This window comes from Solea solea, chromosome 2 (genome assembly GCF_958295425.1).
Source record: "Solea solea chromosome 2, fSolSol10.1, whole genome shotgun sequence".
NCBI lineage: Eukaryota > Metazoa > Chordata > Actinopteri > Pleuronectiformes > Soleidae > Solea > Solea solea.
In genome coordinates, this window is record NC_081135.1 from 24,658,535 (window position 1) to 24,684,463 (window position 25,929).

Sequence of the window (25,929 nt, forward strand, 5' to 3'; positions counted from 1 at the left end):
AACTGACCTTAAACCTGAATATTGAAAACAATTAAAACAGTGTGAGTTCATCAAGTAGTTTCTGGTATGCTGTTTATCTACGAATGCTGCATCTAATTATGTAAATATCATTTATTTATTTTTTAATTAAATATTATTTGTACACAAAGAGACAAATATATGGTCTCGCCTGAAACCTGGGGCTATTGTATGCTAATATTCTCTATGCTAACTAATCTTAGCCCCGCATTAACGTTGAATTATTGATAGTGCTGATTGTGGAAAACACCATGACTAATACTACTTTGATATCTGTGCTTCAGTGTGAGCAGTGGACTCACTTTCACAGACTACAGTGGTGCATGTTTCCTATCTGTGCCTCTTGAGCCACTTCCCCTCCCCCCACCACACACACTCACTCACTCACTCTGGCTATTTTTCGCCTGCCTGGTCACACAGCGGTTGATTAATTCTCCTTTCGCCTTGCTCAGTCATTCAGATTTGGAAAGTAAATAACAAGTTGACATCATTACGGCTCTACACTGGAGTGACACATTCCTTTGGCTACCGTACACACGGCAATAAATGCGCGCGCAGATATTCCTGTGCTAAAGCTGCTGCTGCTTCAGCTGAAAATGTATAAATACTGTAAGTTCTGTAGAATAAATTCAAATGTGGGAAGAAAAATAGAAAGAAATAGAAATGGTTTCTTTGTTAATTTTTCACATGAAAAATGGGTATCCTACACACGAAATACAAAGTGACTAACATTTCCCTGTTTTGTTTTTTTTTTTTTTTAAATATAATACAGATTATAGATATTTGAAGATGTCTCAGGGACAGGGGACCTTTACGTTGTTTTTTTGCAGTTAACAGGTGACACTAAACTGTAATCTTTACTTCTAAAGCCATGTGTTTCATGGTTCTGATATGGACTAACCTATAGTAGTATGTGGTGCTGTTGATAACACTGCGGACATAATTGCAGTGGTATTGCTTCATACAGTAAGGTGGAGTGTTATAATCTGTTTCTTTACCTCCTCACTATCTCAAAGTCCACACACTCCGGGCACTTAGGAACAGAGCCAACCTTTCCTGAACCATGTGCAAAGTAACTTTAATGGCCAAATAAAAGCCACTGGCCCTGTCGGCTACTGCACAGAAGATCCCTAATGGTGCTACATACCACTATGGTTTAGTGCCTTAATCTTCTCAGTGAGACAACATGATGACTGTGGGTCGCTTTTGTTATCTGCAGTTTGCAGTTATTTGATTCTGACGTGTTGCAGAAGAAAACAATGTCATCTTAACTTGGCCTTTGAAATTGTCCTCCATCCCGTCTGTGCCGTTCATGTGAAATTGATAAAATTAGATACATAACAACAAACAAAACATTGGCCATGCGTTTGATCTGTACAAAAGGACTTATTTGCACCCCCACAACAATATGGGAATAGCATTTTCTTTTCATTCATTCAATTGCATTAAATCATGTATTTGTATTTGTTAAATGAGAACTTACATATCTGAATTTTACAGTGTAAGGTCATCACTAAAGGACCAACGTTTCCAGAGGGTATTGCATTGAGGAATGCAAGCTTGGTATTACAGTTTGAAAGAGAGAATGAAATAAATGGAATGAAAACAGTTCCCAGAGAACACGCAGATGTCATCCAGCCAGTCTCTGATGTGCAGATGTTGTGGGACCATATGCTACAGCGAGTGTCCTGTCCAAGCTGTTCTCTGGAGCAATCCATATTTGATGCGAGCAGATACATATGAGCTCAGCTTACCGCTCTGCCAAATAGCTGTTTCACAGCCCTTGCCTGACAGCAAATTGTCATTTAGATTTCAGCGAGGAACTGAGCCATGTCATTTCCCAAAAAAATGAAAAGTTAGAAATTTGGCTGAGTTCACACATCTGGCCGTGTATAGTATATATAACCCATCTGTGTTTTGGTGCTCACTGCATGTTTCTCAATCAGTCCTTTGTTGGTTGCTTTGCTGCAGGGTGCTGTGATGCTGTGCATTATTGGTGTTCCAGTTTCTCAGTTGTTAGAGTGCAGGAAGATGCACACACTGTCAAGGATGTTGAATAATAATTCAGGTCAGTAGGAGAAATTGCCCTCAAATTACATTTTCACTTACACATGTGATCTGGTGTTTGTCTCACATTGTAGTGCTGAACGGTTCCTTATAAATTGCAGTCAAGGATTCTGACCTAATTCTTAAAATAACAAGGCAACACGATATTAGCAGTTTAACCCAGAGGGTCAGTGTTTCTGCCTTTCAGAGGATGACACTGTAAAAACTGTAACAATTACACCCTGACCCAGACCAGGAGACACAAAGAAATAAGGTGAATAACTGAGCATCATGTTCACTTTCAAATAAAAGCAGCTTTTTTTTTTTATTCAAGGCCCATCTTAACCCAATTATAATATCCTAGTTGAAATGGATACCTGAATTTCATACAGCTGCTCCTCCTCACCCCCACGCAGCTGGAGCATTCCACTTTTTCCCTTGAAAATAACCGTGCACTGGAATTTTCGAAGTGCTGATTCTCATCACCATCGCAGTTAAAAGCTGCAAACTGCCGAAGATTATAGTCTGTTCCAGACTGTGTTGTGAAAATTCTGAATAATTATATGTCTGATTATTATTATTTTCCATTTACTTGAATAAAGACTTGTTGCAACAATACTAAGGGCGCTTTTCCACTATACAGTTGTAGCACAGCTCGGCTTGGCTGCACGTTGTTTTATACACACACTAACTAGTGACGAGCAAAGCAGTTGTTTTCGGTGCACTGAATCATTAGAATCAGTTAATTAAAAAGATTAGTTCAGTACTTTCGCTAGTTCGCTAAAGGTTGAAGATTAGTGAATGTTTTCAGGATTTGGAGGTCTTTTTTAACAGAGCTACAGTTTGGAATTGTCCGGTTTGATTCCTGGGTCGGACGACACGCTCACGACTCTTCCAGTGACGACACTCTCTGACCCATCAGTGACTGGCAGTCGTTGACATCACATTTAATATTGGCTCAGCTCACTTGGAACCTCGCCAGAGCAGGTACTAAGAAACGTACCAGGTACAAGGAATTGTCCCTAATGGAAAAGCAAAAACCTAGAGTAGAGCCATGCTACAACTGTATAGTGGAAAAGTGCCATAATGTTAATGTGTGTTAAAGATCCAGTATACAAGAAATAGTGACATCTAATGATAAGACTGGAGTGGATTTCAATATAGTGCAAAATGCATGCTCTGGCTGGGTTGTTTGTTTGGGCTGCCTCTGTAAAGCACATAAGCACATAACAAGGCTATAAAAAGTATATAGTTCCCCTCACAAACACATTTTGCATCCTCCTAAATGTTACACACTTCAACTATATATGTTAAAGGCTAATAAAAAACAAAACAAGCCACACTTAAAAATATTTGTCTTTAACGTTCCTCCTTATCTCTTGTCATTGTAAGACCGCTGACTTTGCATTTGTCAAATGATCACTGACACTAAACTCAAATGCTCCAAATCTCCTCCACTGCTTCACATCGCCTTGCACTTCTAATACATGGTGTACGGTAAGAGTGCTTCCTGCCATAGAGCTGGGTCTGACCTCCTAACAAAGAACAGGTTCAATCTGCTTCCCCTCCCCCAAGCCGGGAAGCCGATGAGGGTCACATGACCTTTCTAGACAGCACTGAGGAGCAGTGGTAATATGTACGGGTGGGGGAAGGGTGCTGTGAGTCACACGACTCTTGTTGTGGCGTTATGAGGCCGGGAAGAGCGGGGAAAGCTCAGACTGTAGCAGGGGGATGTCCAATAGGGTATCAATTCCTCATTGTGCCTGGGTGTCCACTGACATATTGGATTTAGTCCCCTAAGCCCTGCTGCTTTATTTACACTGTAAAGTGTATGGCAGTATAAGCATGGGGGCTGGGCCATCACACTCACACTGGAAAAAAGGATTCATTATAAATACAGTGTGTGTGTGTGTGTGTGTGTTCTTCTATTAGTTGCCTTTTTTTGTTTCCAAAACCAGGTCATATTGAAGCAGAACCTCATTACTGAGAAACTGGTTGAGTTTAAGGCTACGATTTGAATTTGTGATTATGTTCCGATTATGGCTACAGGCATTAACTATGGTTACGGTTAGGAATAACGCTTTATTTAGGCTGTTCATATGAATGCCAGTCTACACAGTGTTCTAAGAAGAATAACAGCAGAAACCTGTGTGTGTGTGTGTACGTGTGCATGTGTGTGCGCACATAGGAGCACGTGGCATTAGAGAGAAAAGGCGAGCATTGTGTACTCACTGTTCACAACACCTCCCCCACTACTCCTTCCTCCCCTCCCCCTCTGCAGCCATCTACACCAGCTAGAGATGCAGGAGGCTGTAAAACACTGTTATGTCATAACCTACAGACCTATTTCTGAGACAAAATCCAAGCAGATCATTGGAAGGACCAAAAAAAGAAATAATAATAATAATTTCGGGTGCAAATGATCCACCTTTAAACAAGCAAAACGTACATTAAGCAGTTGCTGAAGTGGAGGTGTGATGAAAAAAGACAAATATGTGAGCCTCTGCTGTTAAAATATCACAACCTGACCTTGTCTAAAAGAGCTTCTGAGTATTTAAAAAATGCATGCCACTGTAGGAAGCCACTGCCCCCCCACCACCACCACCAAAATAAAATTCCTTTGACAGGAGAGGGGGAGGGGCAGAAGGCGGGAAAATCAGACAGATGTCAGAGATTCAAGGGTCGAGGACAGAGGTCAAGGGTTGGTGACCTGGGCATCCAGCAGGGCTGCCTTCCCTTTCCTCCTCCTCCTTGTCCTCCAGCACAATGGCAGTCAGTGACAATTCTTTCTTTTTTTTTCGCAGTGACATTTAAATCTTTTAGTTACACAGTTTTGAAATTCCCTCTTAATCTGTAGACGCAGCCATGTCTTTCCTCAGTTTCACTGTTTTTGAATCTTCAGTGGATGTTAAACATCGAACTAGGGTTTTAAATAAAACATCAATTCATAAACGTTTGTATTTTAAACAGCTTGTCTGGTAGTATGCCAACACTCGAGCGCGATAAATACAGTATGTCGCACCTTTGCCTAGTTTCGGTGGCAGACTTGAAACAGGGTGAAGCAGCTAGTGTTGACAAAGACAACAAAGTCAGCGCCCCGAATTTTAAAACTCATCAATCAAGACACCATGAAGCCTATCTTTAGAAATACAAATTTTAAATTTAAATTGGTCATGGCATAAAACCAATTATCCTGAGCTGGCAATTGCATAGCGTTCTGTGATAAAAGAAGGAAAAACAAACCAAAAAAAAAAGAGATCGAGAATTGGCATGAATTAATCATGGCTTTGTACCACCCCTAATTGACATGCATAATATCTTGTTTGGTTTTAATCTCTTAAAGAAAATGGCATTGTCTCTTGGCTGCAAGTATAAATGTCCTTTCCTACATAACCCCCCATTTTTGCACAGGCACAAATCTTGAGAAGCGATTCTTAAAGGTGGCACGGCGGCTTAATGGTTAGCAGTTTTGGTTGTTTAATGACAATAAAGATCCTTCCCTTTATGGGAAATATTCATCGCGATGTATTAAACCAGTTATTTCAATTAACAACACCTACATGTTTAGAATGAATTTAGAAAGATCAACTTAAAATATGACAATACACCTTATCGTAAAGATTTTTCCATTTCCTTTTTTTTTTTTCTTTAGTTAGTGATGAGTCAATATAGAAAACCTAGCTGTTTTCCTGGAAAAATAGGGTGGGGTCAGCTTTCAGCCTACAACCCAAGGGCAGTTTAAAATTCCTTCTGTACTGTATGTATCCAGCCAGGAGAGTCTCACGGGAGCTGTGATCTCCCAGTGACACATACTATTTAGCTGGAGGCTGGGGGATGGACATGTCTGCTGCAGTGGCTCACTGACTTCAGCCTTCTGCTTTGTCATAGCAACATAATGCTGTCTAATGGGCCTAAACCGAGCTACACACAGCATTATTACCGTGATATGCCACGCTTCATAATCACTCTCCACAACTACAGGTTCAGACAGCAACATTTAAATATGGCTGAGAGGATGATGACACAGAAGAGAAGCCTGGATGATAAACATTTGATATAACCATCAGGAAAGACCAAATGGTGTTATTATTATCACACGGCCAGCATTGAAGTCATTCATAGGATGTCAAGCACCCCCATGATCTGATATGTAAAGCAAAACGATTCACGACATTACACCTGTTAACATTTCCCTACCAAATGAGGTTAACAAATGCAGATAAATCCCGCCACGGTGTCGGAGAGCTGTGAGCGCGTGTCAAAGTGTGTGTAAAAGCGTTTGAATTTGCATCGATGTGTGAGCGCACATAATAGTGACAGACAAAGAGAAAGGGAGATTACTTTGAATTTCAGAATATGTTCCATTTCCTGTCATATCTGATAATTGTTTGTTTAAGATGAGAGGAGGGGAGAAAAAAAATCCCCCCTTTTAAATTCTCCTTTGTTGGATGGTAATGCTGGATCATCTCTTGGAAAATCTTGTGATAGAGAGAGAGAGGGAGGGAGAGAGAGGGAGAGGGAGAGAGCGAGCTGCACCACACTGTATCTATGGACACATTGCCATCTAGTGGTTTGAAGGCACTACAATACACAAAAATATAAAAAATGAGATTCTTCTCAGTGTGATTGCATGGGTTCAGCCCATTGTGGGTTCATTAGCATGTTTGCCAAATCTCCTTTTTGTTATTTATCAAATCAAATCTAAAAAACAAAAAAAAATAAAAATAATAACACACACATTTTGTAAAAAAAAAAATGAAAAAAGAAGCTGCATTTTTCCCATCCAGCCTGTTAATGACCGCTGAGGGACACTGAGGTGTCAGTCAACCGTCACTGTCTAAACGGAGAGCAACATGTGACTACATCTCTGACTGGGTGGTTTATATGTGAATAACAGCTTGTACTGAGCTGTCTCCCCCCCCTCCCCTCTCACCATTGCACAACGCTGCATTGTTTTGGGATGTCATGATTCATGAAAGAGAGGGAAAATATTTTTACGCAGGCATCTATTTAGGAGTTCTCCACACCAAGCAGATTTTTTCCAACCACATACACAAGACAAATATTTTTACTGGGGAATTTTAGACATTCTTGTGAACACACCAGGGGTGAACAGTTGTGGAATCATGAATAGACCTAAGAGTGGCCATGCAGCTCAGTTCAGTCTATTTAAAGAAAAACATACTATATCCAAGTGAAAGAATAACATACACACTATATTTCATCAGTTTCAAGACGGCTGATAATTCACCTGAAAGTATATAGCAGTGAAGCGCCACAGGCTAAAAAAAAAGCAGCACTTCAAAATGACGTTGTTTTTTTAACCCACTTAATTTCAAACATGTAAGATAAACAAATACACACACACAATTATGTATAGAAATGAAGAAAGGAGATGAAGCACTGCATGTGTCTGTGAAGGTTTGTCCAGGTCATCTTCAGGAGTTAGCTGTGGACAACTGGACTAGCTTGAGTTAGGTTGAAGATGTTTCACCTTGACCTTCTTAATACATAACTAATATGAACACTACAGCTCCATACAACTATTCCTAAAATTAAAATGAAGTGACAGAGGTCAAAAACAACGCATCGCCTGCGTTTCAAATGATAAAGAATGCTGTAAATCAATTTGAGCTCTTCTCTCACCTCCACGTGACGCACACAGCATTTATTTTTACATTCTTTCTGTTCTGTAGCTCACATATCAACACTAAATAAATCTGCCACTGGGACGGAGAACTGGAGAAGATTATGGGAAATTAACCTGCAATTAAATTTAACGTTCTCCTGCTATCGCCAATGAAATGTCAGGGACGTGACACTGCCTGAGCTTATTATTCCGTCTTCATTCCCGAGCCCGTGAGTGAAACTGTGTCCTGCCACAACATGCTCGCTTGACTGAGTTGTTAATGGGTGCACAGAGGATCAATAAACAAAACTAATTGTTTAAATTGATCTCCTTTTCTGCGATACTTCAAGAACAGCGACGGCCTCTGTTAACTTGGCACCGGATGAAAGGTGTTAAATCAAGCGCTCTGCGAGTATTGACTTGGCTGAGTTTTTGGTGTTTTTCTCTCCCTGTACTTGACTCGACGTTTCTGCCGATGATAACTGTTAAAATGATGTCATTGTGGTAGCCTGCTCTCGGGGACGGATTGCATGTGTTTTTGTTTAGCTGGTTGCCGTTCAGCTTGGGGCCATTTATAACATCGAGAAATGTGATTGTGCTCCTTCACAGTGTGTGCAAAAGGGTGATAATGTCATCTGCGGTGGAATTATACGCTCACAGTTTGTGCTGTCATCGCATGGGAGGTCTTTGAACTTGCTGTCTGCTTTATTCGCGACTTCACATGCTTTTAGGGAGGGATTTTGAACCTCTTTAAACAATACGCAGCACCAACTGAAATAAAAATTCTCTTTAGCTCTTTATTAAAACTGCTGTGTGTTGTTTTTGTTGTTAGTTTGGTCTTTGTGTACAGTAAGGGTGTGATATTGTTTGTGTGACGTGACGAAGTAATACTATCAGACCTGACTCAGGGTTAGGGTAAGGGTTAGGGTTAGTGTGTGTCTTTGTGTGTTTTATCAAGCGTTGTCCTGTCAACCAATGAACACATTTACTCAGCAGAATAATTCACTTGTTGGGGCTTTTCTTTGTGTTTTCAGTCAAACGCAACGGCCTCACCTTGCCTCTGTCTTGAAATAAAACAAATCACTTCCTGTATGCAGTGCTGGAGTCGTGTGGAGCTTAATCATGAAAAGAGGTTTGAATATAGTGGATATTTGTTAATGTTTAAACGTTTCCTGGAAAAACATATGGAGAATAATAATGTTTAAGTCATGCAAAAAAAAAAAAATTCACACAAATGTAAGTAAACACCTGCTTGCTTTTATCTCCCTAAGCTAATCTTCTCTCTTGTCATCTCTGATCCGGTGGGCTCCGTCATCAAAGACGTGAACAATAATGTCCACCTGCGCCTTAAAGCATCAGCGGCGAGTCAAGTGTTTGATCGACGTGCACATTCTTCTCCGGGGGGAGCATATGCAGGCTGAAAACTGATACTGCAGTGTTATCTTCTGAGATGCCCTCTGTCAGATCATGTGGCGGAGACTTGCGTTTCTGTGCCTTACAGAGGTGACTGAACTTTAAAGGACAGTTTTGAGGAACTAGACTTGGGCACGTGACCGCCTTGCAGGTAAAAACCTGCATTGAACAATGTGCTATGTGCATGTTTTATGGCCTCGAGTTTATCCACATGAATTATTTCTATTTATGAAGGTAAACACACGTTTCCAATGGAGACTGCACTGTAAATAAAGGCGTGAATCGATGCCGTGGTGTTGAGTTAGAGGTGAAATCCAGTCAGACAATTGCTCTCTCTTTTGATTACTGAGCTCTCCATCAGCAGAGGCCTTCCCCAGTCAATGAAAGCATGGCGTCAGAGGGATACGTGTCCCACCGGCTGCAGCAGGAGACATCAGGACCGCACACAGACAGTGCGTTTCACTCACTGCACACTATAAACCCGCCTGCCCAACCCCCACGCACACCACACATGGCTGTAATAAGCCCACCAAATTAAGCCATTACGCTGTTTTTAAGGTACACAGACATCCGTGTTTAAATATTTTAAGAGTAGCAAGGGAACTCTCACCCCAAGTTACATTGTATGTCTGAGACCACCAGGGAAATGAACGCACATCCATCTTTTGATTAGAGAGCTGTGAGGTGATTTGTGTATGGTATCTTTGCAAATTCCCATCAGACCCGTTCTCTTATTATTGAGTTGCGCTTATACTCACTGAACAAAATCAATTAATTTGTTGACGGATTTCATGATCCACATCCTGTTGCTTAGGACGCACTAATATAGGCATATACTGTATTACTGTTTCAGTAGTGAGGCACAGGTGAAGCACTTTGGAGCAATGTGTAATTTGCCCAAGGCAAAATGGTGACTTAAGCCAAATCTAATGATGGTGTGTAAGCGTGAGTTCACCCCGCTTACACCCCCCCCCCCCCAGTACAGTTAAACAGCAACACCTATTAAACTCCATTATGCTGCTGCTGTAATGGGGTTCATGGAAGTACTGCATGAGCTGACAAAAGCAGGAGTGTCTTGTAAATCCTTGAGGGCACTTCCTAATTAAGTACTCACTCCTTAACTCCAATAAGGATTTCAGGCTTTTCCTACATGTCATATTTTCTCCACACCTGAGGCTACAGACTGATGCCAGAAGTTGGGAGTCCATCGTGAGGAATTTAGTCCGGATGGTTTTAATAGTTTTCCATGCAGAGTTGTTTTTCCAAGCTACCGTTAAACTGGAAGATTAGGGCTAAAGGGAAAGGGCTTCCCTGGGATGTTGGCAAGCCTCACCACCGTGGCCATATAAGAGAGCTTCGATGTCATCAGTAGACAGCAGAGGATCTAACCTTTTGGGAACAACTAGGTACATGTTTGCTGTCCATTGTGCATGATGTGGGATTTTATTGGGAGATTTTATGGACAATAAAAGAATAAATTGCCTAAATATCAATATAAATGCATAATGAGGGTGTGGCAAATGCGTGATTAAATCATATAAAAAGGCTCAAATCTGCATCTTATGTGTCCCTATGGGTAATTTTACAGTAGAGTGTATATGAGCAACTTGTCCCTGCAAGTCTGCTTTAGTGTGGAAACAGGTGTGTAATGTCTTCAGTCAATCTGCAGGGAGGTTTCAAAGCAGAGGTACAGAGTTTGAAAACTAAGGGCATTAAATCAGATTCAGACATTCTTACTTTAATTGATCACAGGGGAGCCGACCAATCATAAGGATGTGTAATCCTAAACCACTAAAGCGTCTGTTTTGACTCTTGAATCTTTCTCTAAATGGCGCTCCAGCATCATTTTTGGTCAGGAAAACTCCCTCTGCTTGTTTTGCTTGCAGTATTATTATTTATTATTCCTTCTATCTCCTTAATGCATGCATGTACACTTGTCAATGCTTGTTTTTGTGGCTGTCACTTGAGCGATGAGCTGTTCGTGAGCAGCAACACACCATCACCTTCGTGCTGTCCTTTTAAAATATGTTGGTGTCCTCCTGCTTTAGGACATTCATGCTGCTGTAACACATAAACCCTCCACCTCTCCATCACCGCGCAGTCCTGGGAGCATCATCAGATCCAACAGTCCTCAGCCTCCAAATCATCACCATGTCCAAGTATCTCTCCAATGAAAGTGTTAAAGACTCAAAATAACTTCATCATCATCATCATCACATTATTGTCATACACTGCTCTCTCCTGATTGAAGTGAAAACCCAGGTTTGTTTCCACCACAATTAAAAAAAAACAAATGAATAATTGTTTCATTACTATTTGAGGCAAACTCTACAGGAAGCATCAGTGTCAGAGAAGCAGCAGTCTACCTGCTTTAACGCTTCTCGTGGCTGTCAGTCACCGCGGCATCCTCCAATCACAGCGCACGTGCGCCTCCTGACTCCTCCCCGAGTGTATAATTGAAGTTTCTTTAGTTTCTCCGGCGGAGCCTGCACTCAGTAGTGTCCGATCCGTGGAGGGGATTAAATGCACAGCGGCGGGACGATGTTTTCTGGGCGACTGAGCGCGTGTGTGACTCTGTGTTTGTGGATTACGGCGATGCGGAGCCCGGGAAGTGTGAGCGCGAGGAAGCAGGACGACTCTTTCTTCACCGGCAGCATTTACCGAGCAAGATGCGCCTCGAGATGCCTCAGTCTGCACATTACTCGCATCTCTGCCTTTTTCAAGCACTCTCAGGTACGAGAGCATGTGTTCACCAGTCCAAAACACTGAATAAAAGGGTTATTAATATTCTTAATATTATTATAAGTGCGAAGTATCATATTGTTATTATTATTATGATTATTGTTATTACAGTCGATGCTTGTACTTATACACATACAGCATAAGTCTAATCTGTTTCTGTCAGAAATGAACACCAGTTGCAGCTTTAAGCATCTTGATATTAAAGATCTGCCTGCGAACTTGTCTCATACTGTACAGTGTGAACGTGATAGTGGTCGCAGACTACAGTGACACCCTTTAATGTAGATCTGATTAACACTGCAGTGTGTTTGAGGCTGGTACTTGACGAGTGGCTCTTACTGAGGATAGTTTCCATTCATAACTGGCTGATCACTGCTTTTTTCCCCCCTAATTTTTACACATGTGATGGACTTAACTTGTGTTACTACTCTATTTCTATATTTTCATTTATTCTTAGAGGTATTGTCATCCTCTGTCATGAGAGAAATCACTGCCATCATAGTAGAAATTAGACACGCCTGCCCCCCCCCCCACCAAGCAGATTGTGTTGCAGTGCATTAAGAGCTGCTATAAATTAGGTGTATTCCTTGGTTGATTTGGTATGTGTGGTGTCAGAAGTTGTTTTTCATCCTCCGCTGGACACACTGTTCTCTCTCAGGACTCCAGAGAAAAGGACCGGTCACTGATCCCTCTCCTCTTTGCTTCTTTTTATTTCTTCCCACCAGCTATCTGTCTGGTGACCGCCTTTGTACTCGACTTCATTTCCATTTGCAAGGCTCCTCTCTCTCAAAAGGTGCATTAATGAATTAATCCCTTTAATTGTTGGGGAAACGTTTGTGCGGCAAGGTGAATTTGTAATTGGGCCTCGTGAATCAACAGAGTGCATTTATTGTTTCCCTGTCCCCAATTAACTTTACTTTGAAAGCCCTTATTGATCGAGTGCAGTGGTTCTCAGTGCTGCTCCTCCATGAAACACAGAGACCCGAGGCGGTCAATTCTTGCAATTTAATTTGGGGGCCATACACAAGGAAGAAGAATCCAGATAACCAAAAAAATGAACGTCCCAAATAGGAGATGACAACTGGTGATGTCTCAAGTCCTAATGAACAACAGTTGATATAATTGACTGCAGAGCCTCGTGTTCTTAGACAGCCGTGTTTAGTGAAGAGAAAATCAGAGGGATGTGCTCTCCTCTCTCTGCGGGGGCATTTTTATGAAAAGTGATAAGCAGAGTTTGCGCTTGTGTGTCTCAGAATAGAAGGTAATGGTTGATAATGTGTAAGGACAGTGTTATGCACTGTGTTCTCCTCAGTCCTTTCAGGTGAAAATGGGGGGGGGGGGGGAGATATCTGATCTGGTCAGCTGCAAAAACATATGGCTCTCCTAACCCCCCCTCCCTCCTGCCCCCTACCCCCTGGCCCTGCCAATAAATGCCAGCATCACACCTCATAGGCATGCAGAGGATGCACACTGAGCTATGGACGCTGCTCCGCCGAGGTCACCTTCCTGCTAACTGCTGGCTCCCAGTTGTGCTAAATGTGATAAGCTCTAATGCGCTGTTGCTACAACACTGGAGCACATGCTCAGTCAGCACTACAGGTGGATGTGCCTCTCTGCCAGATCGTGTTACAGCGAGGGGCCAACAGGCAGCTCAGAGCTCCACTCCAATGACTGAGATGACAGACCTTTTAATTCAGGGGACATCCTTCGGGGGACATTCAATACCCGATAGGAAAGGCAAGACAAACAAGACCTTCCACTTAAATGGAATATAAATGCCTGGGCTGTTTGTCAAACCTGTGATTTTTGCCTACTGTTCTGCTCAATACCTAGCAGTCAGTATCAACCAGTGCTTGTGTTGGTTATGGTACGAGAGGCAGTAACATATTTTGTAGCTGGGAATCTAACGCGCTGTTTTTCATCTGAACTTTAATTTGACACGCTGGAGTGATGAACGCTCACGCGCCTTTGCCTTTCTATTTGTCTGCATCAGAGGACAAATCAGAGTCTTGTTTTAATTGTCGCGAGTGTGAATTGGTGTGAAATGGAAACAGTCCTGGAGCCAGGGACTTGGGGATACACATGGGTAGACCTTTGGTTGCAAGATTTATAGCTTCTGCAGATTTATTGATGTAATAGTATTTCCAAATACAGATTTATTGACATTTTACTCCACATTGGGGGAACTTGTCACCCTAGTATAATAGACAAGAGGGGAACACCCAACCATAAATATTAGCCTCGGACACTCTATAATATTAAGAGCGAGTTGGGAACTCGGTGTAATTGTGTATTCAGAAAGCATCAGCCTTGTAGTGGATTATTTATGTGCGGACCTGTGAAGCCAAAAGCAAGGTGTGTCCATGAGGTCTTGTTATTGCGTTCAGAGCAATAAAAATCTAACACTTTAAATCCAGTCATTCATTTCTAATGTGCTGCTCAGTAAAAAAAAAACTAAGCATCTTACTTGAGAGATTTGTGATGGGGGGGGGGGGGGGCGAGGGGGGGGAAGAGAAAACATTGGAAAGTAGTTTTTCCGTGTCCCCTTGTTTTTCGCCTTTGATATTAAATAACCTGTGGTGGAATCAAGCTTCAGCCAGGGCATGTCTCATGTGTGGAGTTTTTCACTGGTGAAGACAGTGAATGAATAGAAGTCTATGTCGCTCGGCCTTAACTCTCTGTAAATGCTCACCATGACAGTCAGGTCGGTAAATCTCAGCCCCCCCCCCCCCCCCCCCACAGTGCTGCAACACCTCAAGCTACCTCATTTGACAAACGGCGTTCATTCCCGTGTGGAGACAACTTTATACCTGAGCTGTTAGCGATTTCTCACATCCCCTTTTATCTTACTATTGGATCTGAGCTTAGCTCATTAGCTCATTTTCAGAGCCCCTGTCAAATTATTCATATAAACTGAATAATTGATGAGCACAATGACCACAGCCTTTAAATCCACTCAACCCGAAACCTTAATCTTGAGGCCCCTTATTTCGGTGCTGCACATGTGCCCTTAAGGAGAAGTTATTTTGGTGGTTGCCTGAGGATCCGTGAGCAGTTAAAGGACACACAGAGACAACAGTCCGTCTTTTGAAGTCCTATCTCTAGTCAGACTCGGCCAAAAGGGTACAAGGGCTCATAGTGCGGCGACATTTTCCACTAGTTTTCCATCCGCCAGTATATAGGCAGGATTAGATGGACCTTTAAAAACACTTCTCCAATGTAAACCGAGATCCGTTTGATTCAAAAGCGAGACTTCCACTTTGAAAAGGTGGAATTCTACCCTCAGAGATAAAGATAAAAGGGGGTTTTGTCTACGCTCCTCTCTGTTGTCTAGACAATACAACACGCCCCTGGCCACCTGCTCTGACTTTTCAGCTGACACCAACCAAAATGTACCTCTGTGATAAACCTCCTGTTTACATGACTCCACCAGTGTCACCAACAAAAGCAGCGAGTTAGCCGCACATTCATAGACCCCAGTCACACAGGAGGATATCTGGAAAGCATTCACTCACCGGAGTCCTTGACAGTCCTCAGCGCTGCATAATGTTCAGACTGCAGAGGAATGTCATGGTGAGTCAGAGGGATGAAGTGCTGACCTATAATTATTCCCCCGTTGGTCCCTGACATGGTCGGGTCAGGCTTGGACAGCTGGGGCAACATCCTGCTGAGCTTCTCTGCTACATGGATGCTGTCATGCTGCAAAATTAGCTCCTCTGTGGATCGGGCCCTGTCACCGCTGATGGACGAGCGAAGAGAAGGTGTCAAAAACCGGGCCGATGATTTAGGACGTGGTCGAGAGTTGTGACAATCTGTATAAATTATCCAGAGGTGTTGACTGCAGGTGTAAATGTCAAAGCTTTAATTTACGGGGTTTCACAAAAGGGCTCGGAGAGTTTTGGCTCGGCTGTGCAGTTCATAGGTTAAAAAAAAACAACCTATATGGATTTTAAAACGTGACATGCACAAAATTATTTTTAGGAATAATTCCTGTTTTAATCAGCCAGACAGAGGAGAGGTGTTGAATTTCTCACAGAAGGACCGAAAACCTGCTGACGCACACTAAACTCCTCGACAAAGTTTGTGCTCGTTTCCTCTTCATTTGTTAACAAAAACTATTTCTGTTCTCCGTAATGACTCGCATATTTTTCATCCTTATCTGCAGTTTTTACTTAAAGGGATTCTCTGAAGACATGACCATACACAATCATGAATTCCTTTGAAGCCATTTGACCATTATCCTTGACACTAAAAGCACAGCACATACTGGTACTGGATGTCAAATTAAACCCTTTAATGATAAGTTCTCTCATAAGGTCTCATGGGAATTTTTTCTTTTTCTGGATTACATTGTGGAAGAAGGCTTTGAACTTGACATTGAACTTAAACAGACTTTTTGCCTGCAGACCCCAAAGGTTTGGCTTTGTCTCTCAGCTTCATTACTTTCGTACAGAAGCGGTGAAGAAAATCCAAAAAACTGAACTTCACATCTAAGTCACCGACTGGTTTGGATTCCTTTAATAAGATTCCACTGTTGTCACAGTTGTGAGCTGTGGTGGTGAACCCACCTAACCTGGTTGACCTTCATTGTACACAACGTTTTAGCTCCTTTCTGTGCAACGCTTTCATTTTACAACCCTCAGAAACTGTGGCCAAGAACCTACACTTAAATAACTCCTCGTGTTGTGTTACACTGTATCCTCTGGATTCTTTGATTGGAGGTTTATGAAGCTTGTCGGTGGCCAAAAGTAAAAAAAAAAAAAAACTCAAAAAACGTTTAAAACCTTCACCTCAGCACTACCTTTTGTGATTTACAGCACATTTAAACATTTCACCTCTTTCATGTTGATGAGCTGCTCATTTATTCCAAAGCACTAGCCCCGCACTCGCCGTCGAGTTTGTTTGCAGAGAACGACAGCATAATGACGACATTATTCTTCCTCCCGATGGAACTCAGGAAATGACCACTTGCACAGGCCATTTACTTGTCCTTCACTGGACATTTAAATCCAAGGCACTTATTAGGACCAAATGTGTGGCTCTTTTGGGTTGAAGAGGGTGCCACCTCCACAGCAATTAGAGGAAATTGGCAGTATCTGCCGTCTACAGGGGAGTGCTGACACCAGTTCCCACCTCGGTGACCTCAGGGGAACGTCTGTGAGGAGATCAAACAGGTCCTCAGAGAAGCTGAGGTCACCATGCTCTGCTGAAACTGACCAGAGGTTTGCCCTGGCTCCGGTGCTGTTGACCCCACTTTCCTGCTTAGGTTACATACACTCACTCAGCACACACCGCCGACTCAAAGGCACCCTTTGAATTTTGACTGCTGTTTGCATTATTGTTAATCACAATGGCCGTGACTCAAGGAAAGTGCTATGAAGATGAATTGTAATGGGAGTGGAGTGGGGAGAAAGCGACATGTTTGCCTCATGAGCTCGAAGTCATAAATATGTTTTCAACTATATCGCTGGTGATTGATGATGCGTTTTTTTTTTGTTTTTTTTCCCCCCTCCTCTCCTCCAGAATAACGGATCCTTGGTGTGGTGCCAGAATCACAAGCAGTGCTCCAAGGTAATGTGGTTTCACTTCTTTCATGAATGAGACACATGCCACATACTTGCCTCATTATTACGGGATAATACAACATAAATTGTACGAGTCACGACAGGACTAGTTTTGTCATGCCTGCAGGAATCACTTTAAGAGCTATTGACAGAGACTATTCAGAGAAAACCTTTTCTTTTCAGGCCGACGTTTACAATTTGCCTCTGCTTTCATTCTTAATCATTTTCTATTGTCAGTGCTCACAGCTAAGTAGAGTTAACAACAAAGATGAATAGAAATCGAAGGAGTTTGAATTTCCAAAAGCAAAGTATGATTGTTTTCCATGGACTTTCATTCATTTTGAGTTTCAGTGGGCCGCATCGCCTCCCGCAGCGCTTGTTTGTGATTCATGCTCTGTCCCAGAGAAGGTGGTTACAAAGCTGGTGTTGACAGCTCTTCTGAAAAGATGGTGCTGACATATTCCTTCAGACTCTCCTGGAGCTGTTGACAAGGCCCTCGGAGATGTACCCTATAGACTGTGTAGTCAGAAAGGATTCTATGGAGCTGAAATAAGCAGGATGATACGCCAGGAGAGCCTGGCCCAAGGAGCGCTCTGAATAACACTTCCTGTGGCTGTCAAAGGCTCTCACCTCCTCACAAACAGACCGTAAAAACCCGGGTTCGATGCCGTTAGCCGGCGGCGACCTAAAACGAGACATATACAACACATTCACATGAGGACAGGTTTCCCCTTCACGAAGCTCTGTTTGAGTAAAACACAGGAAGCGTTTTATGTGCAAGTGATGACAAATTAGACGTAATCTTTGTGTTTATTTTTTGAATTTCTCTTAAAAGTCCACAGATGGTGTAATTATGGAGAGATATATGCTGAGCATTTTTGGCAAATCGCAGTATTGCAATTGCCGTGTTGGTGATTGATTGGAAATTCACGAGCGGTTGAATTTTTTTTTTTAATTGCGTTGCTTGCTTAGCATCACATAACAGGTGTTCATATTAATCACAATCAGTGTCCAGTATCAACTGACTTGCAAAATAACCCTTTGTGCCTGATTTCTAATTTCCCCCTTTTTTGACTTTCAAATTGTTTCCTTGGCTATTTGCATTTGCCTGGGATACAACAGAGCTATTGTGCTTTGTGCTTTCTGCTAACATGTGCAAATGTAAAGGTTGTTTTCCTTGCCCTCCTTGGCCGAGATTCACAACACGGTGCTTTGGCACCTCTTAAACTCCATAATTAACGAGTACGAACGCAACACGTAGTCAACTCAAGGTTGTCTGGGTGTCTCCTAAACAGAATATGAGTTAAAAAGTTAGTGTTGTAAATCAACCGTGACCAGTGTGTATCTTTCACTTTAGTGGAAAAGACTCGCAGGAAGGCAAACCTCCTTTGTTTTACTCCATAATGCTGTGAAACTGCCTTTCCACTGTGATGGCCAACATCGGCTCCTGGCACTAGTCGGTCCCCTGTCATTCGGCAGAGTTTAATGTTTGAATAAGGCTTTCGCTGGCTGTGAGTCTAAGCACAGCATACTGTTTTCATAATCAACTACCTAACATCGCTGAGACTCAGATGTCCAAAGATTCTTTAATGGACTTCTTATTCTCCCCGCTGTAACAGGCACGCCGGTTTGTGTTTCTTTAACCTCTGTAAATAAACGAGGCTGTATTTGATGTGGAGAATAATGACGCGCTTGTGTTACTGCTGCGCAACTGTGGCAGTCTGCGTTTCTGCTCGTGCGTGCAGCTTTAAGGGGGCTCTCTGAATTTAATTCATTTTATTGTATGCTCGGGTTGTAGTCGGGTCACTTAAGATGCAGGCGGGCACACAAGGGAAAAGAAGCTTAATTTAAAGCCAGAAGTCAATATTTTGGTAGCAAACATCCCCACACTTCACATTCACACCAGTGGCTTGAGTACACACTTAGGTCCTGTGTTTAGTGTGTCAAAACACAGAGCCATTGTGGCCACTTTAACAATTGTTCCAAATGGGCCCATGCTCTACAGTGGCTCCCTGTGAATAGCTCCACAGCCATTGATTAGCCTCTTCACTTTATGAACAGCACGCAGTCAAACAGAGAGATAAAGGCAGTGGCTCCCTGGGAGTGCGTCAGGGCAGAAGGCCTGTCCACGCTGAGCTCTGTTAAAAGGCCAAATGAGAGCTCCCCGCCTGTGAAGAGAAATGTGTGGAAGGGCCGCCTCATAATTTAGACAGTCATGCTGTGACCCCGTCCATCTGTCTGCATTTTAGGAAATCACAACTCCCACTCTTCTCCTTTTCGCGATGACAAAGTCACGGCGGTTACTTCGTATGCAGTGTCCCAAGTCGCCCCCCCCCCCCCTGCTCTCAGTGTCCCCATTGTCATGATAATTAACCCGCTTGCCCTCTCTCTCCCGAGCAGAGCGAGGTGGCATTTGGAGAGCTGGGAGTCATTATTATGCCATAACACTGGACCTGCAGACAAACTCCATTCAGCATGGAGACGCCAGGAGAACAGACAAGCAAGCATTTCCACAAACTATTACCATTTTGTCTTCCTACTGTTGAGGGCCCCTCCTACTGTTGAGAGCCCCCCCCCCCCCCCCCCCCCCCCCCCCCACACACACACACACACACTTGAGAAGTTTGCATGTGTTCCATGGAAGTTTTACAAACTCCAGGGTGTAAAAAAAAGATTGTGTGCATATATACATGCTGGAGTGTGCAGAGGCAAGCAGCTATCTTTCCACAGTCAGAGAATGTTTGGTATAAGCAGGGTATTCTTTCCCCACGGGGGTGATCCAAGCTCCAAATCAAATACTAGGATTGACTGAAGGCAGCTAAATGCCAGTCTGAGCACAAAGCAGTACACTTCATTATTTAAACTTCTCTCAGGCAAGGAAAAAAAAAAAAAAGAAAAAGAAAGGACTCCAGTCTGAGATGTTGGCCTGTTGAGAGGCATTGGAAAGTGTCCATCACTTGAAGTTTCTGAGGAAGAATTTGTACTATTTCTCTTGTAAACACGCAGACTATCATGGACAATTTTCAAAAAGGAGTATACTTTTCATCCACTGGGACTGAACTCTGAAAGAATCACAGTGATCTCTCAATGAAGAGAAATAACACTGCACCAGCTGGTGATATAACATCTTTTGAAAACGGGCTGTTGACTTTATATTTTCTATGAACAAGGCTGCGATGTTCCCGCAATTTATTATGTTACGGGTTTGCAGAGCGTAACGCAACACCGCGCACTTGTCTTTCATAGATGTCTCGCACGTCCCAGGTGGCGCATTTGAGCGCCCGCTCCGCGCCAATCACACCTCGAGCCGCGCATACCAGCGCAAGAATAAGTGTTTGCACTTTTGGATTATTATGTGCCTTCGTCCTCACATGTTGGAAGCCTTCGGAGCGCTTTGGCTGAATAACAATCGCTGGAATGCGAGTATGTCTCATTCAAAAAAGTGTCTTTCAAAGCCCCCCCCCCCCTCAACCCCCACGTTTTCTCACACCTAAATAAAATAGTCAGAGTTTCCCCTCAGTTGTTCACTTTGCTTTCGGAGCTCGGGCCGAAACCTTTCAAACAACACAGAAGACTTACCCCATTCTTCGGGTCTCAATTAAAAAGCAAGAACAGGAGGGCATACTTTCACATCACTTTCACTTGCTGCTTTGTTGTGTGCGCAGTTTACAAGGCTTTTGTTTGGTTGGCTAGTGCATTTGGAAAGACTGACTGACAAGACGTGATAAAGTGGGTGCTGGTTGGTATTTTACGGCCGGGCATGACTGGGGATTGTTAAATGCTTAGAAAGACTTCAAAGCACCTTTTGGTCATGTTGAGGCCAGACGTCCGTCTCACCTCCCCGTGTTTGCCACATCACCAGCACCAACACCTCAAAGCACGCTGGACTAGAAATCAATCTGTCAAGCAGGAAGCGTCTGGATTGTCAGTCTGAGAAGCTCAAACTACAAAAAACAGCCCGAGTCTGCTTGATTGTTGATTTTCTTATGTGAGAGAAATCTGGGGGTGGTGGAGATCGTGTGGAGATGTCTCCCTGTTGCTTCTTAGTAGCTGCTTTTTTCTCTCCCCCCCTTTATTTGATCTAGTTTGACGCAGTGTGAGTGTTAGTGTGAGTGTGGGTGGCGGAGGAGTGTAAGGCAGGGCTGGTCAGTCCCAGCAGGAAGGACCTGATCTGGACATGGTTGTTAAGTTTCATTGGCAAAAGAGGGGGGGGTCGCTTCATTGGCTGTTATCTGTAGAGCTCATTATTCACATGGTGGGTGGCAGAGAATGAAAACCCCCCACAGCAAAAAAAAAGAAAAAAAAGAAGGACTTGGCCACAGGAGAGCAGGCGAAGACGTGCAGTTCAGACTTCTCCGGCAGTGAAAGCTCAAATCAACTGCCATCCAAGTCTGAGCACTCCAGGAAATTGTCCTTGAAGAAATATGCTCACTATCCTACATCCAACCTGTGCTTTTATTGATCAGTAGGGCCCTTTTTTAATGGCAGCCATTCATTTTATTTTTTACTTACTCTCGAAGATAATCAACCTTTCACAGATGCCTGATTTACATGTTCTCTGTGTCAGACGGGATTTAATTTTCTTGAAAGATTAATGAAAGCAAAGCTGCTGCAGAATCCTCTTTCGGCAATAAAGGCCAGTCACACTGAGACAATCTGCTGTCGTCCAAGGTATTTATTCTCAATCCGAGGACGGATTGGCTGAGTGTCACAGATAAGGACGCACACGCCTCGTTGACCAGGCCTTCTTTTCCCTTCCCAGACTCCAAAGCCGACACTGGACTTTATCCCGCGGCTTTATTTGTCGTCTGTGTTAATATATTGTTACTGAACTAATCACAAGATTAGAATGTAAGAATCTAAAAGCTGATGTGATGCTCCGTGCTGCTCCACTCAAAGCTGCGATTCCCTGCAGATAAATCCCATAGATTGTGTTTGTGTGTGAGTGAATTTCAGGACGATGGGAAAGCAGAATGTGTGTCAAAGCCACAGTGACTGACCGGGCTCTTAGCCTTTTGACTTGAGGCTGACTGTTTCAGAAGTGTCATTTATACTTAACCTCTGCGGAACTTTTGTTGTTTATTCCCCGCAGCGGTGTAAATCTACAACTCAATTACCAGCCTACTTGTCCAGGTTTGCCCCGGTTTATAAAGCCCTTTGTTTGAAATGCACATAAAAGAGAAATCAAACATCAGCCTCACGCAGTCAATCCAAGGTATTTCTCCATCTGAATGTGATACTGAAAGGAACCAGTGGTGTAAGAAGCTCTTAGTGGAAGCTGAAGAGAGGTCCAGGTAGGATTAGTACATTTCAAGTGTCTCTGAGACTCAAATAAACAAGTGGCGATAGGGGTGGAATGTGACTGCAGCCTGGGATTAGGACAGCTCTTCCCCTCTGTGGCATGTCATGTTTTCCATGTTGTTGGCCTACAGTGAGACAGAATCTCCAGGTCTCTTTTCATTTGAGATGAAGAGCAATTGGGACAGCGTCAGTGGTCACAGTGAGACGCAGCCAACCGGGCTGACTTCCTTTATCTTGTTTACTGTCTGCTCAGTCTGCAGTGACTGGCGCAGCCATGACAGACATGCACTTTTCATCCTGTGGATGGAAAATGTGACTTCATTATTGATGCCGTAAATCCGATTTATGGACAGTTAGAATAAATACAATTGGCACAGAGGAAGTATTTTATTATGTGATCAGCTCCTCATCTCCGCTCCAGTGCGTCTGTCACCATAACATTATTCAGTGTGATGGTGTGGGAGTAAACACAGTAAATCATGTGCTGGAGCGCAGATCAAGATTTTTTGGTTTTTTTAAGGAACATCACAGAGGGTTCGGCTTTCCCAGGCCACGTCACGGCAAAAGGCCCGCTGGCCTCTTTATCACCAATCTGACCCCACATGATGGAAACTTCCTGTTGAGTCTAATTGTCATGAAATGTAAACTGTACCCAAGGGTAGGTGATAACTGGAGCTCGAGTTGCATTCACTGTAATTTTTGTCACTGCAGAAGTTTCCCACTGGTTAAAAAACAACAACATTGTTATCCTGGGTTAAAACGTACACAAATGGAAATTGTGTGCAATTTTATCGGCTTCGGCTCCAACCAGGATCAGTGGGAAGATATTAGACCTCGTTGAACATACTAATGTCTTCTTTGTCTAATTAGTTTTTTGCCAGTGATGTGCCATGTCCGGCACAACCTCTGTGACGGACATTCATCATCCAGCGCTCAGTATTATTCATGTCATCAGTCAGAAAAAAAAACCCACACTGGTCAGGCGATGGTGTTAATTGCCTTCACCAAGGTTTAAAAGTCCCGTAGATACTTTCTAATTTTAACAGTGTGAGGGGCTTTAGATGATGAATGACCTTTAGGAGAAGGAGCTTTCAACAGAGAAGTGGGGCATCAGTCACTAAGTTATCATGCACAGTTAAGTCGCAGTGTAATTGGACTTTGAACCACGAATGGACAATGGATGTGTCTGCCACCACTGCACTAGATGGCGATATGGCCGCCCTTCCAGCTCAGTAGTATTAGATGTTTCATGGATACGGCGACACAACTGTGTCAAAACTCAGTTGAGCGAAAAACAATGTGAATGCTGGAGAAATATTATTCCACACGCGTAGATGTACGTGAAACTGCTCTCGTCCATCTCGTTTTTCGCTCGACTGAGTTTTGGCACGGTTGTGTCGCCATACATGGATGGCCCTATTAAGTCACAGGCAATAACAACAGTAGCTTTCATTGACATGGCGTGCTATTCCATTATTTTTAACATCCATGGCTTGGTCACCTTTTCCCCTCCCTCTGTTATCTTCTTTTTACCAGCGTCTTCTGTTATTTATGGGTCAAAGCTAGGTGGGGTTGGCACCTGTGGAGCATGTGCAGAGCGACTGTTGATATGCAGAAGTAATTACCATCCATCCACCATTATCTTTAAAATAAATATTTAGTGTAAATTCAGTCAGATGTTTACATCTATGTATTTTCAAAAGTCTACTTTTGGTCGCACTAACAAAATAAGAACTTTTTTTTAGTCTAACATCATGTAAACATACTGATTGTGTGGCTGTGTGTGTGTGTGTGTGTGTGTGTGTGTGTGTGGGGTGGGGCGTCTGGGTGAAACCTCAGAGTCATTAAGTATTAAGGGAACTGCTATTGCATTCCACAGCAGACAAAGAACAACTCGAGCTGAGCTGTGTGGGCTCTTTTTTTTTTTTTTTTTTGGTTGCTCATAAATAAGGCAGGCACCTCTGATTGTGGAGTAAATGTATAATTCATGCACTGCCCTTCTGCTCCTCCTCTTTTTCTTCTCACTTTCTGCCAAGCTATTCCTTTTCAGCTCTTTGTTGTCTGCACCCTCGATTGCATTTAAATTAATAATTAAAGTAATGCTTGAAGAATGCCTGTGACACCACCTGCTAGGTTACTTACTCACTGTCTCTGAGCTCGGTTTTGGGAGACAAAGTAGAGCCTTGAACCGTATACATTTCAGTTCACCCAGGAATGGCTGGAATACTACAATGTTTTAGTTGGTTGTAAATATCAAGGAGTTACGACACCGGCAACGTCCAGAGCTCGTGGTCCTCTCAAGAGCTGTACAACTCTTGGAATTTTGTAAAAAAATATGTCATTACTTGTATAAGGGATATTCAATACGTCTGTATCCGTCTTAGTCTGAAGGAATTAACACAGTTTGCTTAAATTGTGTTGCTTAAATGACTTCTAATACAAAGAGTGCGCGTTGCTGATACTCCTGTATGTCAACTCCACATTCTTTGGGTTGTAATATGTTGCGCCATGAGGTGTTGCAGAATATTTCAAGCAGACAGCTCAAGACAAGTGTGACACAACCGATACACAGTTACAGGGATGACGAGGATCCCTTACACAAAATGCTCACTCTCTGTATGGTTTGGATGCCTGCGCCTGCAGGGAGATGGAGGAGAGAAGATACACACTTTCCACACACACACACACACACACACACACACGTGCAGTCAATCATCTGAAATTCAAACAGGTGTCATCATTGTGCAGGCAAGACTTCAGCACTGGAAACAAATGCAGTGTAACTGCTGTCTTTGAATAGAGCAACACTCTAAGCCGTGTGGGTCTGTAGTTAGTTAGTACAAAGATTATCTTATACATAAACCATATTTTTATTACCCTCCCATTTATCCACGCAACCTTTTATGTTCTCATTGAAATGTGAAGGCTTGACTAGGGGTGGGTCAAAATATCGATTCTGTGATAGATATCGCGGTCCTTCCTCGATGCATCAGGGCAAATGTCGATATTTAAATTACATTAAAATGAAGGCGCTCTAAAGTAAACAGTCAATCATGTCAGTTTCACTCGCGGGGTGTCACTTCTTCAAGTCTCGTTGTGGCGGCGCTGAGAAAGCTACGCTAAGAGATGCTCCACCCACGTTCAATACATAGACTTTATGCACTTTGTTCTCTATGTTGTGAATAAATAGAGAAATCCTGCACTTTTAACTTTTCA

The 25,929-nt window shown here is 42.9% G+C and overlaps 1 protein-coding gene across 2 annotated transcripts in view; it reads left to right on the plus strand.

Annotated features, from left to right (window-relative positions):
* Window positions 1-11,588: 11,588 nt before the first annotated feature.
* Window positions 11,589-25,929, plus strand: part of LOC131455266 (anosmin-1) — a 41,514-nt gene continuing 27,173 nt past the window's right edge. Inside the window, exons 1-2 of one of the 2 annotated variants that reach the window (XM_058622800.1) lie at window positions 11,589-11,839; window positions 17,372-17,419. In XM_058622800.1, the coding sequence (XP_058478783.1) occupies window positions 11,630-11,839; window positions 17,372-17,419 (258 nt within the window). In that variant the 5' untranslated portion in view covers window positions 11,589-11,629. The remainder of the gene's footprint in view (window positions 11,840-17,371; window positions 17,420-25,929) is intronic. The other variant, XM_058622801.1, reaches the window with a different exon arrangement.